At 38.6% G+C, this 24,422-nt stretch overlaps 4 protein-coding genes across 6 annotated transcripts in view; 2 read left to right on the top strand and 2 right to left on the bottom strand.

Annotated features, from left to right (window-relative positions):
* Positions 1-8,018, bottom strand: part of kcnh1a (potassium voltage-gated channel, subfamily H (eag-related), member 1a) — a 33,354-nt gene extending 25,336 nt beyond the window's left edge. For 2 of the 3 annotated variants that reach the window (XM_031876502.1, XM_031876510.1), the window contains exons 1-3: positions 7,779-8,018; positions 4,172-4,198; positions 1,770-1,893 (exon numbers count right to left, since the gene is read on the bottom strand). In XM_031876502.1, the coding sequence (XP_031732362.1) occupies positions 1,770-1,893; positions 4,172-4,198; positions 7,779-7,851 (224 nt within the window). In that variant the 5' untranslated portion in view covers positions 7,852-8,018. The remainder of the gene's footprint in view (positions 1-1,769; positions 1,894-4,171; positions 4,199-7,778) is intronic. The other variant, XM_031876519.1, reaches the window with a different exon arrangement.
* A 2,058-nt stretch (positions 8,019-10,076) lies between these two features.
* Positions 10,077-12,774, bottom strand: mrpl57 (mitochondrial ribosomal protein L57). Its single transcript, XM_031838915.1, has 2 exons — positions 12,636-12,774; positions 10,077-10,653 (listed from the first exon to the last, which is right to left on the bottom strand). The coding sequence occupies exon 2, from the start codon at positions 10,636-10,638 to the stop codon at positions 10,327-10,329; it is 312 nt and encodes a 103-aa protein (XP_031694775.1). The 5' UTR covers positions 10,639-10,653; positions 12,636-12,774; the 3' UTR covers positions 10,077-10,326.
* A 601-nt stretch (positions 12,775-13,375) lies between these two features.
* On the top strand, positions 13,376-19,968 carry LOC116377291 (cytochrome P450 3A56-like). The gene is made up of 13 exons (XM_031838903.1): positions 13,376-13,539; positions 13,681-13,774; positions 14,003-14,055; positions 14,749-14,848; positions 15,726-15,839; positions 16,325-16,410; positions 16,828-16,970; positions 17,087-17,211; positions 17,345-17,429; positions 17,939-18,099; positions 18,205-18,431; positions 18,855-19,017; positions 19,143-19,968. Exons 1-13 carry the CDS (start codon positions 13,469-13,471, stop codon positions 19,215-19,217), a joined length of 1,497 nt encoding a protein of 498 aa, XP_031694763.1. The 5' UTR covers positions 13,376-13,468; the 3' UTR covers positions 19,218-19,968.
* A 2,130-nt stretch (positions 19,969-22,098) lies between these two features.
* Positions 22,099-24,422, top strand: part of mmrn2a (multimerin 2a) — a 31,179-nt gene continuing 28,855 nt past the window's right edge. The window contains exon 1 of the mRNA XM_031874344.1: positions 22,099-22,330. Within this exon, the coding sequence (XP_031730204.1) occupies positions 22,110-22,330 (221 nt within the window). The 5' untranslated portion in view covers positions 22,099-22,109. The remainder of the gene's footprint in view (positions 22,331-24,422) is intronic.

The raw sequence follows: 24,422 nt of genomic DNA, 5'->3' as shown, positions 1-24,422 counted from the left end.
GCAGCACCAACTGTTTCCATGTGATTCTATTAATATAGTGCTTACTGGCAGGCTTACTACATAATACACACAGGTCCAGAAATTAGTTAAGAGTTCTTTTATGTAAACAGTTTTGGAGCGAGCACCCCGGGGACACTGTCCACAGCTTCACCGTTGCAGTCGGTGATGTGGAAGCACTTTCAATCGTTACAACCCGATTACATCACGGATTTGTCTTTGATCTGGTTTCTATCTTTGTCTTAAATGATGGGAATATTATATTCATTCTAACTGTGATATTCTCATTCACTTCAACATAGCAGAATATATTGTGATTCACTATTGAGCCAATGAAGTAACCTCACCCGTGTCCACACTTTCATCATTATGGTTGCTACACAGAGCTAATAACTTTATTTGATGTTTGCAATGAAGAACCATAAATCAAAAGCTTGGTGGTGGTTCCTCATTCATAGCCTTGTAGCTAGCGCCATTGCTATACGGGTCACATTGTCTATCAGGTGGTTAATCCAGCACTTTATTCCAAATATCTCAACGACTCAATGAATTGACATCAAATTTGGTACAGACATTCATGTTCACCAGAGGATGCATCCTGATGACTGGTGATCACCTGACTTTTCTCCTCTAGTGAAACCATGACGTTGAAATCTGTGTTTTTAAGTAAAATGCCTCAACGACTATGGGTTTTCCTAAAGCTTGGTAGAGATATTAATATTCCCCTTTAGGATTAATTGAAATAGCTTTGGTGATCCCTTGACTTTATCAGTACATCTTCACCCTCAAAATGTCAGTTTGTACAATACTTTGCTTTATGATTAAATAGCTGCAAAACTGCAAAACATTCAAATCAGCCTCAGACATAGTTTGTGTTAAGTGCTATTGGAAATTAGCAAGGATTATCATCTAAACACACTAAGCTGATGAATGTGATTAACATCATACCTTCTAAGTTCAGCCTCACAGAGCTGCTTGGATGACTGTAGACCCTCTTAGCCACAACGGACTGATTCAATGACCACATGACTGCAGCCCACTAACCAAATTGAAATTTGACATGTTTGATTTGAAAATACTTTTTTTTTTTTGATGCATTAACTCTTCCTCTCAACCTGCTACAGTAATCAATAAGGAATCATGCAAAAGAATCAAAACACTGCACGTGTGCACTGGTGGCATGTACAGTGAGTATTTGCAGCACCGTTTCCCCTTTCTCTTAAAATAAGCCAAAATGTTCCATAGAGTTCAAAACCAAAAACACTGTATACACCTGCAGCTGATTAAAAAGTAATCCCCTCAAAATGAGGATGCTCTGCCTGGTGGTATAGGGGGTGTAAAAACAAACAGATCAATTTAAGAGAAAATGGCTATAATAAACTTGGAATCTATAAGCGAGAGCTCCGCATAACTTTGTACTGCAGGCACTTATGACATAAAAAAAAGCCCTTGTAGAGAAAGTCATCCTCTGTGACTGCTCTCAAAACTGGAGCATGATTATTTTAGCTTTGCCAGCCAAGATGAAGCTCATCCAGATTGACAAGATAGCTGTAGATTTAACAACTTCTTGCAATGTCACTGGCTAATCTTGAATGTGGATCTAGCAAAATATGCTTGTTAAAAAAATAATAGCTTGTTATATTATCTTCGGAATGAGTTAAACAAAAAAAGCTGTTAGACATGTTCTCTCATCATGTTTCTGTATCTCATTTCTTTAGCATTTGAAAACTGTAATCCTAACACATGTCAGACACATAGAGCCTCTTGCCTACCTGCAGGTGCTGCTTTTCTGCATCACTTCTGCTCTGTGGTACCCCGACAACTTGCAGAAACCATCATTGCTGTAGACGATGGGCCAGTCTACTATCTGGGCGTTTCCCAGGACAAAGTTGGTATCTGTTTGAAAGTAAACAGGGAAGAAAGGCGAATAAACTCGAAGGGTTGCAGTATTTTCTTAAAAAAACAACAGTATACAAATATGTAAACTATAGTCTGGGTTGGGAAACAGTTGAGGCCGACTACATTTGGTCTAAGTTAAAGTCAAGAATTTGGTGGAGCCGCCACTGAAAAAAAAATACCAAAGAGGTAAAAGTTATTACACAACTACAAAGCAAATGTAAAGGCTAAAGTATATTTGAAATATAGCTTTAAGAGCAAATACACTTTATAGATTTGCATTAGTGTCCATGATGGTCTATGGCCCGTCACACACTCCACACATGGTGCTCATACACAAATGTAGGCCAAACACAAATGCTTTGCTTATGTAGAAAACATCCAAATATCTGCTCATTAGTGGTACTTTTCACAAGAACATGTTGTGGTGTCCTTTAGTAGGCCTATGTTGCTTAGGTAGATGTTGTATCAGGCATATTACTTGTTATACATGTTTTGGGGGGGAAACAGTACTTGTGTTTGTCATCAATTAAATGGTCCGATTTCTAGCTATTCCTCATTGGCACGTAAACTTTACAGATATTAATATCCGTAGTCATTGATTTTTAAATGTCATGGAAAATGATGTACATTAATTCTCATAATGCATATTTTACGTTAGCAAAGCCTCCAAGCAAAACTTACTCATGGTCAAAATGTTAATAAACCATAATAATTATTTAGTTACATGTACATTTTGAATGGCCTATTTTGTTTCTGTCCTATTTTTAAACCTCAGCAATTTTATAATCTATTGGCAGAAATGTAATATTAACAAGTATGTTTTCTTTATTGTATAATCAACTGAACATACGACTTGCGTTTTCATTAACTTAGAGTGAGCCGTTTATATCTACATACGGAGCGAGTCCTCTTTATGGAGTCCTCCATATTGCACCACCATGTTTCTACAGTAGCCCAGAACGGACAAACCAAACACTGGCTCTAGACAGGGCCATTTGCATTTTTGCATCGGTCACCGTAGTTCTCCTACAGGCTTGGCATGCGGGAGAAGTTTCAGTAAGTTGCACTCTGCAACCTTGCCGCTAGCTGACGCCACATTCTACATACTGCACCTATCGCATGCTGTTTTACGTTAAAGGATAAGGCTGATGTTTTTCTTCTTAACAGCTCGCTCTTTGGACTAAGGATGATCGAAACAAACGTGCAAATGATTACACTGTAGTATTTGCCATGGAAAAATATGTGAAACATTGCTTGGGCTGAAAAACAAATAATGGTTTGTTTCAAATATCTGATCAAGTCATTTTAAAGGCGAGGACATACATTACAATTATTGAGCCGATTATGATTTGAACATGAAAAAAAGGCCATCAATGTTTGCCTGTTTGTAAGAAATAAAGTGTCACTTAAAAACACCATATTCATACTTTAATGACAATTACCCTAGCCTGTCAACAAGCCTCGACAAGACATTACTAATTTGTGCATCTGCATGTTATCATTTTGACATTTCAAATACAAAAGAAAATCAATTTTCAAAACAATGTGAATAAAATGCGTTTGTATAAAAGCAACATTTTGTTGAATGGCTGGGATCAAAAACTCAGATATTGCAAACCATTGTTTTTAACGATTATTTTTGACAAGAAAAACAATCTCAAATCCATCCACATCATTTTGGCAAAAGGTAAAAAAAAAGAGCAGATGCAATAGTTTTAATGGGACAGGAGAAGTGATGATAACTGGGCATAAAACCTCAAAAAATTAAAATCTTTATGGCAAACCTCAAAGCAAACGGCCCCGCTATGAACACAGACTACAACAATGTGACGACACAGGGGTGAAAGGACACGAGAAGGAATCAAAACATACCTGGCACAAAACGCATACCCAAATTTCCTTTTTTGTACCACACAAGAACACACCCACAGGGAAAAAAATCTTTGATCATGTCAAAATAAAACACATTTAAAAGACAACTACAAGCATGAGAACACTGAATATGATGCACGTTCCATGCCAATGTGTTATTTTACAATGATCACATGAACGTTGATCGGTATAAAGAAAGTCCAAAGCTCCATTATTGTTATTAGCCCTGGATTTGCTGTGTTGCAGCAAATTTTCAATAATATTTTGAATGATCTCAACATGTCTAATTAGTCAAGTGCTTTGTAAATTAACAGCATTTGGTATAGAACATTTTGTGGTACATTACAAAGAGATATACCGTAAAGAAAACATAAGCAGCACACCAAACTAAACTTTATAGTACCTGTCTGTCTATGTGACAGTGTCCAAACTGAAATGTTTGAAAAGGAAAGAAGGTTAACAGATTACAGTGAGAAACATCCGTTGAACGTCAGACGAAAAAGATGGGACGTGTCAACCAAAATAAGAGACAACACACCAATGTGAATAAGGCAATCCTCTCTGTGTTGCTAACCTCAATGCTACATGCTAAAAACATGACTGCTAATTTGTAATATAATACAGAAACAGGTGTAACCATTAGCCTACTGTAGACGTATGCTAAAGTTGCATTCATCATTTTTTTGGCCAATATAGGAACAGAAACTCAGAAACAAGCTGACAGACACTCTGCTAGAGTTAATCGTTGCAGCTAGTATGTTAGCATGCAGTTGTTTGCTTACTTACACATCCAACAGAGCAATTTACCATTCATTTTATTATGGTTTATTTTATTGAGATATTTTGCTCTTTAGCTGCTAATAGATTTAGCTTCAGCTAACGTTAGTCGTATACCTTTGTCCGCCATTTGGTGCTGGGCAAGTGGGCTGGCCAAAATAATGAGCTAAATGAAGCTAAAATTCACCATGCAGCTACGAAGTCTAAAGTATATTTAAAATATAATGTTTAAGTGTCTAATCTTAAAAAGATGTATGGTAAAGCAGATCAGTTTGTGGACTTCTTGATAGATTCTTAGCACAAATTTACAACCAACATTTTTTGTGAGCCCTTGTGCTTCTCATTAAATGGTCCAATTTGTAGCTGGTGATTATTATGAAATAGTATAACTTATTGGCACGTATGTCTGCAGTCAACAATTTTTAAATGTCACATTAATTATCATATGGCATATTCAAATGTTAGCAAAAAGGCCCCAAGCTAAACTTATTCATGGTCTAAATGTTAATAAAAAAATCTCCATACTACAAAGTTCAAAGTACAAGAAAATGTAGTCTGATGTAGTTTGATTTAATGTGCATATAAATAATAATGATTAACGCAACTTTTTCAGCTCATTGTTTAACTGTCCAGGCCGCAACTTCTCTGTTTTGGTTCACTCACTGCTCTCAGTTGTTTTCAGTGAAAAAGCTCTAAAAACCAGCTGTAACCAGCACTACCTGCTCAGCACCAAAGAGCAGACAAGACAGTAGCGACTGACTGGTGAACATAATGAAGCATTTACCAGCTAAAAGAGACAGATTAAAAAAAAAACAGAGCTAAAACAGAGTGATATTGGGACTTACATTCACCAGGAACACAACTTTAAATGATAACGTTGCTCCAAAACTGCTGAATGTGTAAATAATCTAAGTTCGCCATGTCAATTTAAAAAGGTAATGATGTGCCAATCGTTCCTCTGCCCACAAAGTGGCCAAAGAAAATCAGTTATTGCAGGTTGAAATATTTTGAATGAACTTTTTCTAACAGGCAGCAGTGTAACAGAACTGAGCACAACTTAGTATGCTATCCATGTAGCAGGTGCTTCACCAGTAAGATTAACTGTGCCTTACCTGCCCACATCTTCTTTGCTGCTGCTCATCTCCTAACATTTCAACATGCAGCTGAACTTTACGTTACAGCTACATAGGATATGACTAGCATGATTTATGAGACCCACCAAAAATTTGAGGTGTTATTTCTGCTCATTGGCTGTATACATTTCACATTGGGTCCCTGGTATTCTCCATGTTTGCTCACTGGTATTAATCACAGAGCCATTATCAAGTGAAAGTTCAGAGACAAAACAGACTTTTGCATGTTATTACTTATAATTAAAGATAATTTAGGTGGCAAAGTATAGACATGAACATGAAAATCTGAAATAGAGACAAAAAAGCAAACTAATCTTGAACTTTGAAAGTTACAAAAGAGAGAACAGCTCATTGTTTGTGAACGCCCACCCAACAGCACTGTGTCTCTCACAAGTCACTACATTGTGTCTCATCCTGCAGATTATAGTCTTTGCTCTTTTGTTTCTAGTTTGGGAGAGATTTACTGCTCGCTAATCCCAGGACCGCCCAAGGTCATAAGAAAACATATGCATGCTATTGTTTTTAAAAAGATTGGATTTTCCTTTTTCTTCCTTTACAATATATCACATAGTGCACTTTAGGGATCCAGATCCTGGCACTGTTCATATAAAGAAAGCTCCTCTCTGGAAAGATATATTCATCCTTTCTGAACACGTTGTTCCCTTCTGTCACAAACACATTGTAATGTGCTACTGGGGCAGACTGACAGTGTGGAACAAGGAGTGCAGACACAGACACAAGGCATGCCTCTGGGGGAGCTGACCATAAATTACACAAGTTAACTCCAAACCTAATTTTAACCAAACCCCATTTAAAAAAAAAAAGAGGCAATTATAGCTCAAACCAATTAAGTTGGTGTTTGGCCCCACGTGTGGTTCGTGACAGAAACACACAACGCTGCTGGTTCTGTTTCACAGTTAGCTGTGTCAGTCTGATCTGTCACTTTCTATTGGATCTAATAATAGAGAAAGGCTGAAGGATAGCACCCAAATACTGTAAGACCTACATCAGCGTTAGGTAAGTTTCAGCTTTCAAACAAGGTTAATTGTCTTCACCTGCACAGCATACTGTGCACTAATTGGTCAAAACAAATCTCATTTAACGCACTGTTTTTGCAAATTAAGGTGTCAAACAATAATATAAAGATAAATAACTACAGGCCAACATATTTCAACTTATCATATAGTGATACCAATCCAGTTGTTTTGATTTCTTATCAAATAGTGATATTTGATAAGTTGTGATATACAGTATTGGATGAAAGCCATTATAGTCATGAAAACTATTTAATCAATTTTTCCCATAATACATCAAAATCTTCTCTGTTGGGTTGGTAATGCCATGTCTGTTTATGTTCATACTAGAAATATAAAAGATGGAGCAAAGTCTTTCAGGCCTCAATACAGTTTCAGTGGCGTTATTATCCACTAAATGAACAGTAGTCCTAATTATAGGCCCAGCTTGAGGTTTGGTTGGCCTCTTGTTAACACTTATTCAGATTCTGTTGGGTAATATAATGCATGAAATGTTTTTTAAAGGCTAAAACAAAAGCCTGACAGTTTAATTTCAAACCAATCGGAATCGTGGTGAATATATAATAAAAGGCATACATCTGCTGAGCTGCTCTCTGACATAATCCTACATGTATTTAGACATTAATGACATTACGTTCACATTAACACTGAAATAATCCAGACAAGATATTTCTGGTCCATATCATTGTTTACAATCCAGACTTCCAGTGGCCTTATGGAATCAGAAGGCTGGTATACGTTTAATGATCGTAACCTGCTGTCTTTTTCGCTCTCGTGTACTCCCGCACAGATTGGGAACAGGAGCCTTGTCAGAAAATTCTTTCATCTACATTTTTCTTTTTTTTACCAACCCAGTTGTTTTTCTTTCCTTCTACGTAGCTCAATGAAAAAACTAACTTTTTTTCATGCACATGAAGGCGAGGGATCCATCACTAATTGGCCTCCTTCGTTTTTCAATTGCGTTAATTAGTTGATTGGCTTGATTCGACACGCTGAAAAAAAGACAGACTTAAATCTAATAATTAAATATTTCAGCCCAATGTACTGTAACAATCTTTATCCTTACCGTTCGACCGTCTGACAATATTCTCCAAAAAAGTATTCTGAGGGGCCACAAGTCCCCTCCGACCCCCCGCCATCCCGCCTCTTCACTCGGTCGTCTGGTCTGCAGGTGAATCTTCACTCCTCGATGTGCCGCCGGTCGTCATGGTCTCTGCGGCTCCGGCACGCTGCGTGGTCGTTTCTGGTCGGAGAGGAGCTTGTTTGTCTGGTCTGCTCATCAACTGCCTCCTCAGCCCGGTGCGGTGCGTTGGCGCGTCTGTGTACGCACCTCATCATCCAGGAGACGAAAACAGCGCCTGGGCGAACCGCGCAGGAGGGGCTGGGGCTCTGCACGGATCAACAACAGGACCCGGAGCGCCATCTGCCGGATGGAACAATGTGCACACCGACAGTTCCGAGTGGTGCCCGCATCCGAAAAAGTCCAAATACTTTGAGTACAATTTTGATGTACTTTGACTCGATTATTTTTCTGCTAAATTATACTTCTACTCACTTCAGAGTGGGCTATTGTAGATTATACAGATAGAGTTCAACAGATTATGATTCTACTCAAAAAACATGGGCCTATTATAAGATTAGAAAAGACATTGTTAAACCTTTTTAGACATGTTTCTGTGGAACAAGTACTTTCATTTATATTAACTGATAATTGAAGTAAATTTTGCTGATATGATTTCTGTATTTGTATTGATTAAGATCATGAATGCTGAAGAAAAAGGTTAAGATAGTTTATGAAGTATTTTTCTTGTAAATGATGTTATTATTCTGCTTGTTGACAAGATCATCCTCTTTATTTATGCGAGTTGTTCTGTTTTGTAGAGCTAACGCAATCTATATACTTTTTGTTTTTAAGAATTCAAGGAAAGTAATTTAGCAGAATAAAACTGAGAACTGTGTTAAACAGCTAATACTTATGACAAAATGATAATGATATATATCATTTTGGAGTAAATAACAAAGCTGTGAGAAAAAGAAACAGTTGGGAAAGCTTCCTGCAGTCGACCCAGGAAGGTTGTTGGAAAGTTTTTCCTGGATTAATCTCTTACAGTCAGGTTCTTGAAATGGGTGTTCCAAAGGAGCAGCAATAACAAGATGTGGATTTTTTTTTTTCTCTTCGACTCCTGCAGGAGAATTGGCCCTTTCAAAGGCTGCATTTCCCCCACAGGCTCATTAATCCTGTTCAATTGCATTGGACCCCGCAGTGCCCGCACTAAGAGAGACCTCAAAGAATTATCCTAGTAACAACGAACATTTCCAAAAGAAAATTAAAACAAATACACAGTATAAAAACAGGTAAAAAAGTTTGTCACACCTGTGGTTTCTCTGCTGGTCTTGGTAATTGGGCTCACCTGTTGTCACAGGTATATATCAGACTATGGTAACTAACCATCAGGGCTCTGTGTGCTGCAGAGAAGCACTGGATATGACAGTTTAATGCTTGACCAATAACAAAAGGTTTAAAAGAAGTAGCTAAGCCATGCTGTTTTTTTTTTTATCATGGTGGTAGTCGTGCACACGTTGGTTCATGGCCAATAAAAGACAACAGAGCCTCGTGTTCACGGTTCTATTTAAGGGCTGATGATCGCTGAGTCAGTGTTTGCTTTGTGTTCTGTGGTGCAAATAGCTTCATAATAACACTAAAATATAATGAAACTCAGGAGATGACGATTATCACCTGCTGGCTCTTCCTGTAGTTATGCATTAGTGTTGGAATGATGTAATGGCAATAACTTATCAGACAAGTCATCAACACAGTGGGCTATCTCGCATGTGAACAGATTACAAATGAGAAGCTGAGGTTTCATTAAAGGTCGATTTCCTGCACAGTGCACTGACAGCCACTGACTAACAGGTATTACACCAACAGCAGAGCCTATTTCCCCCCCCAAGCAGAAGCAGCTTGCTGAGATTGGAGAGAATCACAGTGCTCTCCACTATGGGAAAAAAACGTCACATTTCATGAGAATCCATTGATTAAGTGAGCACGTTTACGCAAACCTTCCAGGATTTTCTAACTTCAAAGGGATTTAACGCTCTAGTTTCAGCTATTGGGTTTACTGACAGTCCCAACCCTTTAATATATTAAATGTAAAACAGCTAAATGCATATTAGAGACATTAACCTGTCATAACATTACATCATTTTGCCCCAACCTCCCCAGACTATTTATATAATTCCTCCAACATTTCCCTGGTGGAGCACACTTCAGCAGTTCATATAATTATAGAGATTTTAAAGCCGGGGTTTTTTCTCAACTTGAAAGTGTGTTTTCTTAATGAGAGCTAAAAGAAGGACCCACAGATCAGCTGGAGAATGGTAAGCAGGATTTTAGTGGTGTGGATTCAGTCTGTGATACAGTACAACAAAGAAACAGTTTACAGATTTGCTTCATGGAGGCAGGCGGAGTTAAAACAGTCAATTATGGATTTGGTCAACAACTCAGCTGACATACAAGGTGTTGCTTTCATTAACACAAACAACAAAACCGAGCTTTCCTGCACAAATAAACGTGACGTTGTCACAGTCCTCGCATGTTTACTCCTCCGCTCACATTAACTTGACCACGTCTTGGTGATGTTGAGATGACTCAGGTGATCCGTGATGCGCTTGTGTTCAGGAAAATTGATGAATTTGGCCTCCTTGATCTTGAGCCAGGTCTGTGCTCTGCGCTCAGCAGCGTGACAGTGCTCCTGCTCCGGAGTCATGAACGGCCGGCTGATCCAGTACTCGTTCTCAGCCTCGCGCTCCAGATGCTTCACCGTGTTGCGTTTCATCTGCCATGTGATCTGTCGTGGACGACGGTACTTTCCGATCCACTGCTTCCCGGGGATGCCTTTCCGCAGCAGGGTGAGGGTGAGGAACATGGTGGCAAGTTATTTCTGAAAGGACAAAACAGTTATTATAACATATACATAAAACAGGTATTATGCTCCAGTCATATCACACAGATACCTTGACTACTCATTATAGGAAAAGCACATGCTACTAATAACATTAACGATGGCTCTGTCCTATTCAAGTGTGTCAGTAAGCTGTGACAGTGAGCCAGCATGTACAACAACAGTAGAGAACTGAGAGGAAACGGGGAGGAGAGCAGAGCAACAAAGGTTCACGGCTGGAATTGGTTAGCAGCTTAACCCTGGAAACTAATTCAGTTTGAACTCTGTGCAAAGCAATCAAGGCTGGGTATACCTTTGCAACCCTAACAACGTCTGGCCCTGCAAACTGGAAAGGCGAGTTTCAGTCTGCACCTTTGAGAGTGACGAAGGTGTAAGGTCTGTATCGCCCACAGAGCTCTGGGTAGAAGGTAAGAGCAGTCAGTGTAAGTGAACCTGTGTGGGTGGATCATCAGCAGAGGGCCTTTGAGAGACCTTCATGTCATAAACAAATACTTTTGCCGCTGTAATGTTATGTAATGCTAAATGTTATTGTATTGGTATTTAGGGTGGCTGTGGCTCCTCCTCTCCTTGAGCGAGACACTGAACCCCACTGCTCCTAATACTAAGGATGGGTTGAATGCAGAGGTCAACTTTCATGTGCGTATGTGATGATACAAATATAGTTACCCTTTGCATTCTTTCTGGGTTACTGTACATTTACTGTTTACTACAACCAGAGAGGAATTTGCCCCCATCTGTGACATAAAAGTCCAGCTCTTCAGTACTGTTGTGGAAATTGTGATTGCAGCAATTCAAATAAGATACGAGTAGATAAAACACACAGCTACGGAGGATTGAAAAGAAACGGAGAGGAAATAAAATGAATGAAAAACACTAATGTTAGAGTGCATCTCAGATAAGTCTGTACTTCATGTGGTTGTTAATTGTATTTCCATTATTGAAATTTAGTAGAATGACCAAATATCAGTAACCTAATGTTATTAAAGCATGACGACTCATTGATTGTGCCAGTTTTACCGCAGTGCATGACATCACATCGACAGCTTTATGTCCACGGGGTTGCGTGGGTTATTGTGTAACAAGTCAAAGGTGTAACAGTAAAACCGGTTTAAAGCTGCTATTATCAGCATTTATTAGTGCTGATAGCAAGGGATCACATGTATGTGATCTGGGTCGCTGGAGGTGACAAACCCACAGACGCTCATTGTTATTTCAGGTTTTTTTTTTGGTTTTAGGAATGTTGTGTCAAATATGTAGACAGCATAAACAGGCCATCTATAGTCTCCCTGCCAGTCAACACCATGATTCCTTTAAGTGTTTGTGTCGGTGTCCAACCCCCCCCAAAGCTGTAAACCTAGGGGAAACACCGAGTTGTGCTTTTCCTTTAACTTGGGAACCAGATTAAACAGGTTAGATGGAAATAAACCAAATTAATATTAAAACTAAGTAGAAATATCAATAAACACAAATATAGAATAGACGCATATTACAATTTAAATAAGAAAAAATTAAATTAAAGATTTTTTTACGTTTGGGTGAAATAATGATTTATTTGCAAATAATTTGATTACTGTAACACATTCAGCAACAATTATTTACATGTGAAAAATAAGCAATTAGTCAGGATTTGAATACACAAACATCCAAAATATAGAATTTAATATTCATAAGATAATACTATAATAATAAGAGTTGCAGGGTTATTGATCAGGGATTGTTCCTGACACTATGTGACTAGTGTCATGTTTCTGTTGATTTCAAACTGTGTGTGTGTGTGTGTGTGTGTGTGTGTGTGTGTGTGTGTGCAGAAGGCTAATAAACAGTGTGTTTGCTAACATTAGCCAGGTTGGTGTAGCTAGCTTAGCTGTAGGCTAACGTTACAAACCAAGGGCAGCTTGAAAAGGGCATCATTAAATAGTCATAACAAACATATATTTGTGAGCCACGCGTTTGTTTCTTACCTTGCCTTCTAACTATGATAAATGTATTTCACCTTCAGACGACAAGGTGGACAACCGCCGCAAATTAGACAATTTAAAAAGACGAAGACCAACGTGAGAGCTAGCCGATGGTTGTTGGTTGTTGACGTAATGAGTTGTATTTCCGGGTTATCTACGGTGTAGGAGAAAGCTCAAACTTGTGAAAACGTTTGAGCTTTTTTTTTATCGCGCAGTCACTCATTTTGTAGCTTATCGGTAGATAAGAAAATACTTTCAACGATTCTCATTCAAGGAGTAGGTTAAAATAGTGTGTTAAGAATACAAGGAGTACATATTGCAGTACTTTGCATTGCTGTACTCTGAGCTCCGACTTCATATCCTTCCTCTTTACATAGTGGCCACACACCTGCACATAACCACACGTTTTATATATAACTGCATATTTACATTGCTGTAACTATCACAGTAGCAGTAGTTGTTGTAATTGAATCTGAGTTGAGTTTAAATGTTTTTAAACTTAAAGCTTTTAAATTGGCTTTGTTTGCTGATGCACGTTCCTGCTTGATGAGAAAAGAGCTTATTTACATGAAGTAGCCAAACTAAGTTGTTGGCTTTCAAAAGCTTATAGTCTTCCAAGCTGGCCAACAGTATTATGAACATGTAAGTACATGCCCTCTGTGCTCAGGTAGACAATATAGAACCGCCACTGGATTGATACGTGCACAAATACCATTACTTACTTCCTGTAGTCTGTGTGCCCCACCCACCTCCAGACATTTAAGGTCGCTTGGTTTAGCGTCTTTCGTCATTTCGTATTTTGTTCGCGTCCAGCTCTCCCCCTGCAAGAAGTCAACATGTTTGTATTTAACTTGTTTTCAGCAACTACCTGGACTTTGCTGGTTCTCGTTTTCACCCTTTTAATGCTGTGAGTAGCTTCTCAAACTGTCTAAGTAGTACTAGGTTACGATTTGATCTGTCCTACAACAACGATGTTTGTCGTTAAGCTGTTACATCATGGATGCATGTTCGTGAAACAACTATAACTCTTGTCTTTTTTATAATATAGGTATGGCATTTGGCCATATATGTTTTTCAAAAAAGCGGGAATACCGGGACCAAAGCCGTGGCCGTTTGTTGGAACACTTCTATACCTGAGAAAGGTAACACACACGTGAACAAACACAAACCTTATAGCAAATGGGAAATAATAATGAGTGTTTATGTTCTTATTTGGTTCCAATAGATTTTTTTTTATACTGAAACATAACTCAGCAGTCCCAGTAGCCTGCTGTACGGATTGCTTTACTTATCTATACATTCAATTCGTGTACCTTTTTGTTTTTTTAATCTTTCAACACTCAAAGACGTTTTTATGAAATTCCTTGTAGGGATTCCTTTCTTTTGACCGTGAATGCCACGCCAAGTACGGGGACCACTGGGGGTGAGTTGTTTATCTCATCTTCCCTCCTACAGGTGATGTCAGTTGTAGAAGAAGTACTCATATCCTTTACTTAAATATTAAAGTGCCAGTACAACCAAGTAGCCTTACCCCTTCTAAAACAAATCAAAGGGTAATTGTCAAGGGGCCCAAGCATATGGTGCTTTTTTACAACCCGGCTCAAAGGCTCCAACATAAGGGGGACGAGACGAGCGGTGAAAGTAATAAATATACATTTATTCAAAGAACATCAACTAAACAAAACAAAGCAGCAGCCGTGTCGGCCAAGGGTTAGGAGCCAAAGAAGGGGGGCCGAGCCTTGTTCGCATGGTGCGTGTTTATAGCCTTTATCACACCAGGCTCAGGTGTGGCTCATCAGTGGCCGATTAACAACCTGAAAGGCAGAATAGACAGCAAATAGGACACAGAGCCCTAGTGGAAGGGCACAATTGTACTTAAAATACAGTCCTTGATTAAATGCACTTTATAACTTTCCACCAATAGATGAAGTAGTTTATTGTGAAGGGAAAATTTGCCACAGAAAGATAAAGATATTTCTTTCCTTGTAGGAATTGGCTAAGATGTTGACCATCATGAATTTAATTCTGCCTTTGAGCTCACAAGGATGCTTTTTAAAATGTTGATGTTTAATTAATAACTGATCATATAGACTGACATTGTATTTTTTTTGTGCAGGTTGTTTGATGCACGAGTACCAGTGTTAATGGTGGCAGACCCTGAGATTGTTAAAACTGTGTTGGTGAAAGAGTGCTACTCTGTGTTTACCAACCGAAGGGTAAGAGACTCATCTGTTATCGTACACCGGAGAACATGGAAAATCAGCATATCATGTTAAGTGACATAGTAACATTTGGAGTCAGTTTTTCTATTATTCATGTCTTTGTGTTTTATTTATCAAATTACACAACACTAGAAATATCCCTGAACACTCTGCAGGGAATGTGGGCGTATTGAGCAACCCTTTTTTTCTGCAACGATGCAAGAATAACAGAAAGACTAAAAAGAAAAGATAGATACTTATAATGTCGTGGCAAATGGTCTGTTCTTAGACCGACATGGTTCGGAAAATCTTATTATATCCACCTTATCAGAAAAGTTCAAAGCTCAAACTTATTTTGCTGAACCATAAGGGAAGAAAAGGCTGCTATGTATGCCTCATTCAAGTCAGGAGGAAGTTTGTATTTGTCGTAATATCCTGGAGGGTACTCAGAGAGTCAGATTTATTCTTGAGGATTACACCAGCCCGCACACACAATTTATTGTGCAACTGGAAAAAAAACAACACTCTTCACTGTTCTACAAGTGAGCAGTAAGACACGTCTGTGGTTTTAATAAAAATGTACAACTTGGACTGATCCTGCTGAAAATCCCTTCGGCTCATGAATGTCAAAACAGGGCATTAAAAAATCTCTATTAAGAAACGTGCCAGGATCAGATACACGTTATCCTTTTGGATTACCATCAAATGTTCAAATCAAATAAAGAAGAAACTGTTCTATTAAAAGGAAGTTTAATTTCTGTACGATATGATGATTCAGCTCTGATACAGGAAGTTGCATTATCGGGGCAGACGAAATAAGAAGGAGACATGTCGGAGGAAGTCTTCTGTACGAGAATCTAAACATTCAGTTTAGCTGATGTCGTGTTTACAGGATAATCCAATGGCAGGACCTTTGGCTGATGGAATTACAGCAGTTAAAGATGAGAGGTGGAAAAGAATGCGGAGCACTTTATCACCATGCTTCACCAGTGGAAGACTGAAACAGGTTGGTTTGGTTTCCGAGCTCAATAACCACTTCTCCAGTCTGCTTCCTTTGACCTAGTCAGGGTTCCCACATGACCTGGAAAAGCTGTAAAACAGTTGACCAACTTCCATATCATGCAAAACAAAGTGAGAGACTGGCTGTTATGTTGTGGAAATGCTGAGAACACACCTCCGAGTCACGTCACATGGTAGCACATGCAGGTTACAACCGAAGTGGCCGAAACTCTAAATCTAACTATAATTTGTGTTGTTATAGTGTGCAGAGATTATATCATAGATACGTTACAGCCATAGCAGCACATCTTTTGAATCCTGAAAAAATCCTGAAAAATGATCACTAGAAAAGAGTGGGAACCCTGCTAGTGCAGACAGTATATGTCCATAATTGTGTGTCTACAGAAGTTGGCATCATTGATAGAAATGCATATGTACATTATCAACATTAAACAACTCTTTTTTTTTTTTTTTTCTTTTTTTTTTTTGAAGGTTTTTCCCATCGTTGCTCGCTATGCAGACCGGCTCGCTGAAAAACTTGGACAAAAACATTTGGATGAACCTCTCGATGTCAAAAAGTATGTTAATCTGCTTTATGCCATTGTATCATTACATAGTAGGGCTGTCCTCGACCTGAGAGGTTGTTAGTGGACCAACACTCGTACAATTTGTAAATTAATCTATTAGTTTATTTAATCGAGAGATTTGTAAAACTGAGTTTCTCCAAAAATAATTAAACAAAAGCACCACTTTAAATCTTGTTTAGATGTGTTCATAACTTTCTTGGAGAAAAAAGTCATTCAGCTCGAAAAAAGCATAGAAAATGACAAACCTACTCAAGAAATCTTAGTCGACTAAGACCAAAATGACCGATAAGTTGATTAATCAACTAAGAAGGGGTAACCTTTTTATATTCTCATAAAATGAATAAAAAATGGTAGCATTTAATCCATGTTAATTCCTCAAATAAACCACCTCTCTTTTTCTCTGCCTAGATTCGTGGCCCCTTATAGTTTAGATGTTGTGACCAGTGCATCCTTTGGTGTTGAGGCAAACTCCATAAACAATCCAGATGACCCGCTTAATGTTCATATCAAGAAGGTCCTCAACTTCAGAATGTGGCCTTTATTTATACTAAGTAGGTGCTCCCTTCACCTCTGTTATAGGCGGAGATCATTTAATCGCATCAGTACCTTGGAATCACGAGTAAGCAGTAAGCAAATTTTGGTAAACAAACCTGTGGTCTTCTTTCAGTGGTATTTCCCTTTGGCGCCCGTCTGTTGAATCTCCTGAAAATTGAGATGATACCCAGACCAAGTGTGGATTATTTCTACGACCTCATCAAGAGGTTTAAAGACCAGCACAGGGCAGAGGAATCTGTAAGCATTTCATCTCTACAAAGGAGAATTAAAGGAACATTCCGACATTTTCAGAAATACGTTTATTCGCTTGCAAGAGTTAAATGGAACGATTGATGCCACTCTCCAATTTGTGTGGAATGTTCTGATCCAGAGTCGAGCGGACTTCCTGCAGGTGATGATTCAGAACGAGATACCAGAAACGGACATAAAGAGTGAACAAGATCAGCCGAGTAAAGGTATGTTTGCACCACAGCAGGAATTCATGAAGGTCGAGGTAACGCTCTGCTTTCAAAACACTCTGTTCTTCATTTACATTTGAATTGTTCTCCACCTGCTTCAGGTCTTTCAGCTCAGGAGAAACACACAAGTCCATTTAAGAAGCAATTCTTGTATTTTTCACAATTTTCTGACATTTTATAGAACGAACGACTACTGATTAGTCAAGAAAATCAATGTCAGATTAAGTGATCCTGATCATTTTGATGTTGGCTTTGATAATGTCGGACGTAAGCATTACATGTTTGCCTATTTTTTAATGTCTAAACTCTCTTTAAGCTCTTTTGGACATTAAAAAATAATAATAATCAACAATAACAAAATATATATTTTTAAATGGAAAACATGTCTTTCTGTCTTTTAGCTTAAGAGTAAATGCACTGTATGTGTTACGCGTGAAGATAAACATCAAAGTCTCTGCCTATGAAAGTAGTTTTCTTGCTGAACATTTTGCTTTATTTTGTTGTAGGTTTGACTGAGCACGAGATCCTTTCCCAGGCGTTCATTTTCATCTTTGGCGGCTTTGAGACCACCAGTGTCACTATCTCTTACATCTTTTACAATCTTGCCGTCAACCCTGATGCGATGAAGACCTTGCAGGAAGAAATCGATGCCAACCTACCGAGAGATGTAAAGTCATTCTGCATGTGATTCGTTGCCATATGTAACAAACCTTTCAATAGCTGACATTGTATATTATTCTAATCCTCACCTGTTTATCTTTTGCCCGTATAGGCTCCAATTCGATACGAGGATGTGGTCGGTCTACAGTACTTGGACCAGGTTCTGAGTGAATCACAGCGTTTGCTTCCCACTGCACCTCGGCTTGAGAGGATGTGCAAAAAGACTACCCAGGTTCACGGCCTCACCATCCCTGAGGGAACCCTGGTTGGCATTGCAGTTCACTTATTACACAAGGACCCACGCTTTTGGAGCTCACCTGAGCTTTTCAGACCCGAGAGGTAAACATACACTGTAGACATACAAGTTCATTCTGGACTTTGGAAGCAGCAGCTGAAAACATGTAAACAGTGGCCACATGCGACATTATGGCATATTGATTCATTTTTAAAATGTAGTGAAAAAGTAGACAACATGCAACAAGTGTGCTGTCATACTAATTCAATGATGAAAATTAGGAATTAATATCTATCCAATGATCAGTTTTCATAAGACAGGTCCACTCTACTGGTGACTGGATGGCTGTTGCAATTACATAAAAGTATAATGGTTATTTTTCAGATATGAGTACAAATTCCAAGTTTTTATGCCTGACTTAAAATAGTACATTAAATAATACTGTGTGGGACCATGATAGCTTTTACTCCCAAAAATGTGTTGAAGTATGCATAGCTCAAAGAGTATCTTTGTGGCCGTCTGTGCAGGTTCAGTAAAAACGGTGGGGAGGAGGTGAACCCGTACGCGTACATGCCGTTCGGGCTCGGTCCTCGTAACTGCGTTGGGATGCGCTACGCTGTCCTCACCATGAAGACGGTTGTTGTCCGTATCCTGCAGAGTTACACCGTGGAAACATGCAAAGACACCGTGGTAAGAGCAACACTCCACACACACACACACACACACGCGCACGCACGCGCACATTCATTCATGTGCATTCAGACTGTCCTGCTCTGTTGTCATGTCCCTTATTTTATATTTATTTCTCCCTTTAGATTCCGTTGGAGATTAACTGGATGGGCCAGCCGACACAGCCAATAAAACTCAAGTTTGTTCCCAGACAACATTAGTTAAAAAGGGAGCTTCTCCAAGTAGACCTTGCTTCTGTATGGCTCAGTTTAACAACTGCTGAAAGGATAAGAATTCAAGTTTTGTACATCAAGTCTTTATGATACTGACACTCATATTTTAATGCACCTAGAACATCAGATTTTTCTTGCAATGTTGATGAATCAAATGCATTTTATTAATGTAAAGGAAGTGTGTAACATGTAGGGCAGAGGTCTTCAACAGGGGGTCCCTGCAGGGGGTCGTAACATTTTTGGTTGATTAGAAAAATGTTCATATAAAAAAATATATATTTTTTTTAAACTATTAGCTTCAATACTCATCATTGTAAAACTTTTCTGTAAACAGTTACCTTTAAAACTTTTCACTGTAATAATTTACCTTTAACCCTTGTACCTTTTTAAGAATTTAGACGCAGAGAAAGTGTCAAGAATATATATTTGTATATGAAGACACGTGATGAATATTTATGTCTTATACTAGAAGAATGTGAAGTGTCCTAAATAGGACAGAGTTGGCCTCCTGAGTGCAACTCTTCATCTGTCCACCAGATGTCCTCCGACTATCCCTCCCGTCCCAGTCACCTGACTCTCACCCTGTTGCTCATTCCCCAATCAGCCCTCTCAGTATTTATCTCCACTTTCTCCTGCCTGATTGTCAGTACTGCTTTGTTCCTTTACTTCTATTCTCACCATGCTGTCAGTATTCTTATGTATCTTCACTTTTTCAATAAATCACTGAGCTCTTCCTGTCTGCCTGGGTTATCTGTTCTCTTGTTACTTGCCTGAAAAATAGAGTAAATAAACACAGTGGTGGTAGAAGTACTTTGAGCAATTGTAGAAATACTCTATTACATAAGTAAAAGTGCTGCATTCAAAAGTATTAACATCAAAATATACATAAAATACCAAAAGTTAAATTACTCATGCAGAATGGCCCATGTTAGGATATATCATTGGATTATAATTATTGATGGATTATTGTGTTCCGCACTTTAATTTTGCAGATGATAAAGATGGAGATCCTTTTAGTATATAGGAGTAGAAGTATAAAGTAGCAGAAAATAGAATTACTCAATTAAAGTACAAGTACCTTCAAATGCTACATAAGTACAGCACTTGAGCAAATATACATTACTTTCCACCAATGCTGTCTTGTTGGCTGTGGTGAAAATATTTAAGAAAATTGTCTCTGACTATAGCTTTGATAAATATCTACAAAGCTGATGAATACCATTCATACAAATCCACAACCGCTAAGTGTCTGTCATTTGAGTCTTCGGTGTCCTTCTACACTTTCGCTTTCTTTGCAATATATTTCAACCCTCCATCTCCACACAGCTCTACAACAATCCTCGGAAATGCCCCCCCCCCCCTCTCCCAGTGGAAAAGTCCCTGGCTCTCTCAGCCTGGACAGGAACCGTCAGCCTTCCTCCCTCTGCTTCACCCTCCTCCTCTTCAGTTCACTTTAACTCACCGTAATCCGCTTCACTGTTGTGAATTAACTAATAAAATAACAACACGTGACAGGATAACAGTGAGACTGAGACATATTCTCACCCTCACATCAGTTTACAAAAAGCATTGACAACTTGAGCTCCAGTGTTTGGTTTGATTGATGACCGAATGTAAAGATGAAAAACACTGGATAAAAACAAATGAAGCAGATTATATGATGCTGTTACGGGGTCAAATATCCTCTCATCAGTGTGGTTCTTGTTTCAATTCCAATACTTATCACAATTTTAATTCTGTATAATGTTTCTTTCATAAGATCTGCTTGTTGAATGAACGTTTTCAAACTGGATAATGATGAACTTGAATGATTTTAAAGCTAACATCATCTTGCTCACATTTGTTTCTTTTTGTCTCCATCCTTCTTTTTTACGTCTTATAACAGCCAGAATGTAAGTTAGGGTGTATTCTTTTTATTGCTAAAATAATCTAACTTTTATCTTTATTATGTTACATAGGTTTGTTTTAACCCTCAAACCAAGTCTTAACCCTCAAACAGCCCTTTGAAGAATGTCGTCACAGCAGCACACAACCACACACACACACACACACACACACACACACACACACACACACACACACACACACACACAGAGAAAGGAAAGAGGTCATTTCTCCTGCAGCTCGGTGGATTTCCTCTGTTCTTATCACTTCCACAGGGTAAACATGAAGACAGACAGAATAAAGGAGTTTATTCAGAGAGGTGAAACCTCATTGTTGCCTCATTCACACTCAAATATTGTGTTTGTTTTTTTACTGCACTAAAATTATTTAAATACTTAAATTACTTTGCAGAATTACACATTAGAATTAGCCCCACCTTTACCAGCAGCAACATTAAAGTGATGATCACATTAATGCATCAATAATTATAATCCAATAACATATGTTACACTGAAAAAGACCAATCTGTATGATTAGTGCTTTTACTTAAGAAAGATTTTGAAAGCAGGACTTTTACTGTTAACAGTCTTTCTACGCTGTAGTAAAACTACTTTTACTGTTAACAGTCTTTCTACGCTGTAGTATAACTACTTTTACTGTTAACAGTCTTTCTACGCTGTAGTATAACTACTTTTACTTCACTAAAAGAATGGAGTACTTCTTCCACACATGCAGTTAATATTGTTGGAACAGAGTAGAACCAAATAACTAAATTACATTGTGGAAAATCAGGATGACAAAATTATAGATAATATATAAAATGTAATGCAGACATAGAAGAAGACTGTTGAGAGAGAAGGGGGAGGGGGAGCAGAGGAAATAGGAGGTGTGGCCTCCCTCCTTCCTCCCTCTCCCCCCCCCCCCCCCCCCCCCAGGCTTTTAAAAGCAGCTGGTGGTCGTGCTCCCCTCCACGCAGTGATGTGAAGGAGAGCAGACATGATGAGACAACTGGTGCTGGTACTGGGCTTACTGGTGAGCGCTCACTGTGAGGTGAGAGCACGAGACCCTGAGGTGGAGGAGGACGAGGAGGAGCTGGGAGCAAGAGGAGGAAGAGGAGGAGGAGGAGCAGCGTCTCCCCTCAACCTCGAGAGGCTTCACCCCGTGGCATCAGAGACCCCTCCTTTGGGAGACAGAGGGAACTACCCCGCCCGAACCGGGTGAGTCCAAAGCACCACTTATTCATTTTGTTCTCTGCTTTCAACCATTCAATGAAGAAAGTCAAGTCAGTTAATCAATAAGTTGATCGAAAAAAGTCTGTCACTCTTTCGATAATTGATGAACCATGACAGTCAAATATTTAACATGTCCAGGGTCTCAAATGTGAAAATGTGCTGATTTTCATTGTTTCATATAGTCTTGAGGGCATTGTGTTTTTGGGTTGTCAAAAGGTCAAAGGTCAAGTTTACTGTGACCTCACGTCCATCCCATTCTCGTGAACGTGATGTCTCAGCAATGCTTTGCAATACTTCTTCAAATTTAGCACCAACGTGCCACTTTGACTTTAGGATGAACTGATTAGAATTTGGTGGTCAAAGGTTGCTGTGACCTCACAGTTTTTGGCCATAACTCGAGAATTTAAATGCTAATTATGACAATTTCACACAAATGTCTAATAGGATAAAATGATGACATTTTGTACAGACTCGTTTGTAAACTGCAACTTGACTGGTTGGCGGAGGCATGCAACCACGAGGTGGTAATTCTACTAATTTCCTTTAAACCAATCACAGATGTGGCGACGGTGCTCAGGAAAAAATAGCGCCGGGAGGGAACTTGTTTTGGTGCAACATTTGCATGTAGGGAGCCCTGGCATTAAAATGACCATGTGATGCAACATTTACTGATAAATCAGGGAAAACATGATTTGATCTTCGTCGGTGCTCTAGAAGTGAAACGGGTGTTTTGAGAACAGAAACACGCAGATAACGGACGGGGAGCATGATGTTTCAGGCAGAGTCTACATCCTGTGAGTCAGACTGTATCACAGCAAACTAAATATTTTGGGGTATTGGTCGGTTGGTCAGACAAAAGTAATCTGACAACACCACCATAGACGTCTCTGTAATGAACATTTTTCAGTGTTTTTCTACAACGATTAATCGAGAAGATAATCAGCTGATGAATGGATGAATTATTTTTTAAATTGTACTGTTCTGGATTTTTTTCTGGTATTTTCACCAAATACAACATTGCACATGTGTAGTTATAATTCTGGTTTATTACAACTTGTGTTGGCGATCCAGTTCATCCTTCCTGTCAGTAATGATAACGTTATACTCACCAAGTTAACATCTGGGATGATGGGAGCCAGTAGTGTAACCAAGTGACAAAGTACTCCAGTACGTACAGTTTTGAGATACTTGTTCTTACTGTTTACTGTTTCAATTTTATGCAACTTCTACTCCACTACACCTCAGAGAGAAATATTGTACTTTTTACTTCATTAGACTAGTAGTTAGTACTATTTACAGCTAATTCTAAATACAAAAATATACAATAAAATACAACACATTTTAGTTGTCTCCTTGTCACATTTCAGACGTCATTGGGTTGTTGTCATTTCCACCAAAGAGACATTTCTCCTCTAAACTATTAGCTTCAAAATATATTTTAAAGTACCAAAAGTAAAAGTACTCATTATGCAGAATGGCCCACTTCAGAATAATATACTATATATTTCATTGGATTTTAAATGTTGATGTATTTATGTGTTCATCACTTTAATATTGCATTTGATTACTTTATATACTGCTGGGTAGTTTAATACATAATAATAACCATCATGCATTAGTATTAATTTCAATCTGCAAAAGTAATTAAAGTGTTCAACTAAATGTAGTGCAGTAAAAAGTACAGTATTTACGTCTGAAATGTCGTGAAGATGAAGTATAAAGTAGCAGAAAATATATATAGTCAAGTAAAGTTTCAAGGTACTTTACTTAAGTACAGTACTTGAATAAATATACTTAGATACCTTCCACCACTGCCCAATCTGAACCTGATTCTCTAACGTTCACCCGAAATCCACTTTACAAAAATATTAAAGGCTAAAACTCAGATTGGTCCCAACAAAGATAGAACTACAATCTCACACACACACAGTCACTCCTATTGCATACAGAACTGCGAAGCAGGGAGCGCTCAAATGTTTTGACTGCCAGCATGCTTATAATAGGCTGGTACCACCCAGGCTGCTGCTGACACACACACACACACACACACACACACACACACACACACACACACACA

The sequence above is a fragment of the Anarrhichthys ocellatus genome, unplaced genomic scaffold, assembly GCF_004355925.1.
Source record: "Anarrhichthys ocellatus isolate YVR2014 unplaced genomic scaffold, GSC_Weel_1.0 scaffold3, whole genome shotgun sequence".
Lineage (NCBI taxonomy): Eukaryota > Metazoa > Chordata > Actinopteri > Perciformes > Anarhichadidae > Anarrhichthys > Anarrhichthys ocellatus.
This window is presented reverse-complemented; position numbering and strand designations above follow the sequence as displayed.

Bases quoted from the DNA above. Each gene is read 5' to 3' on its own strand.
- mrpl57 (XM_031838915.1), bottom strand. From the start codon at position 10,638: ATGTTCCTCACCCTCACCCTGCTGCGGAAAGGCATCCCCGGGAAGCAG.
- LOC116377291 (XM_031838903.1), top strand. From the start codon at position 13,469: ATGTTTGTATTTAACTTGTTTTCAGCAACTACCTGGACTTTGCTGGTT. The intron at 14,056-14,748 runs GTGAGTTGTTTA...TTTTTTGTGCAG, and splicing joins AAGTACGGGGACCACTGGGG to GTTGTTTGATGCACGAGTAC. The intron at 16,411-16,827 runs GTATGTTAATCT...TTCTCTGCCTAG, and splicing joins GAACCTCTCGATGTCAAAAA to ATTCGTGGCCCCTTATAGTT.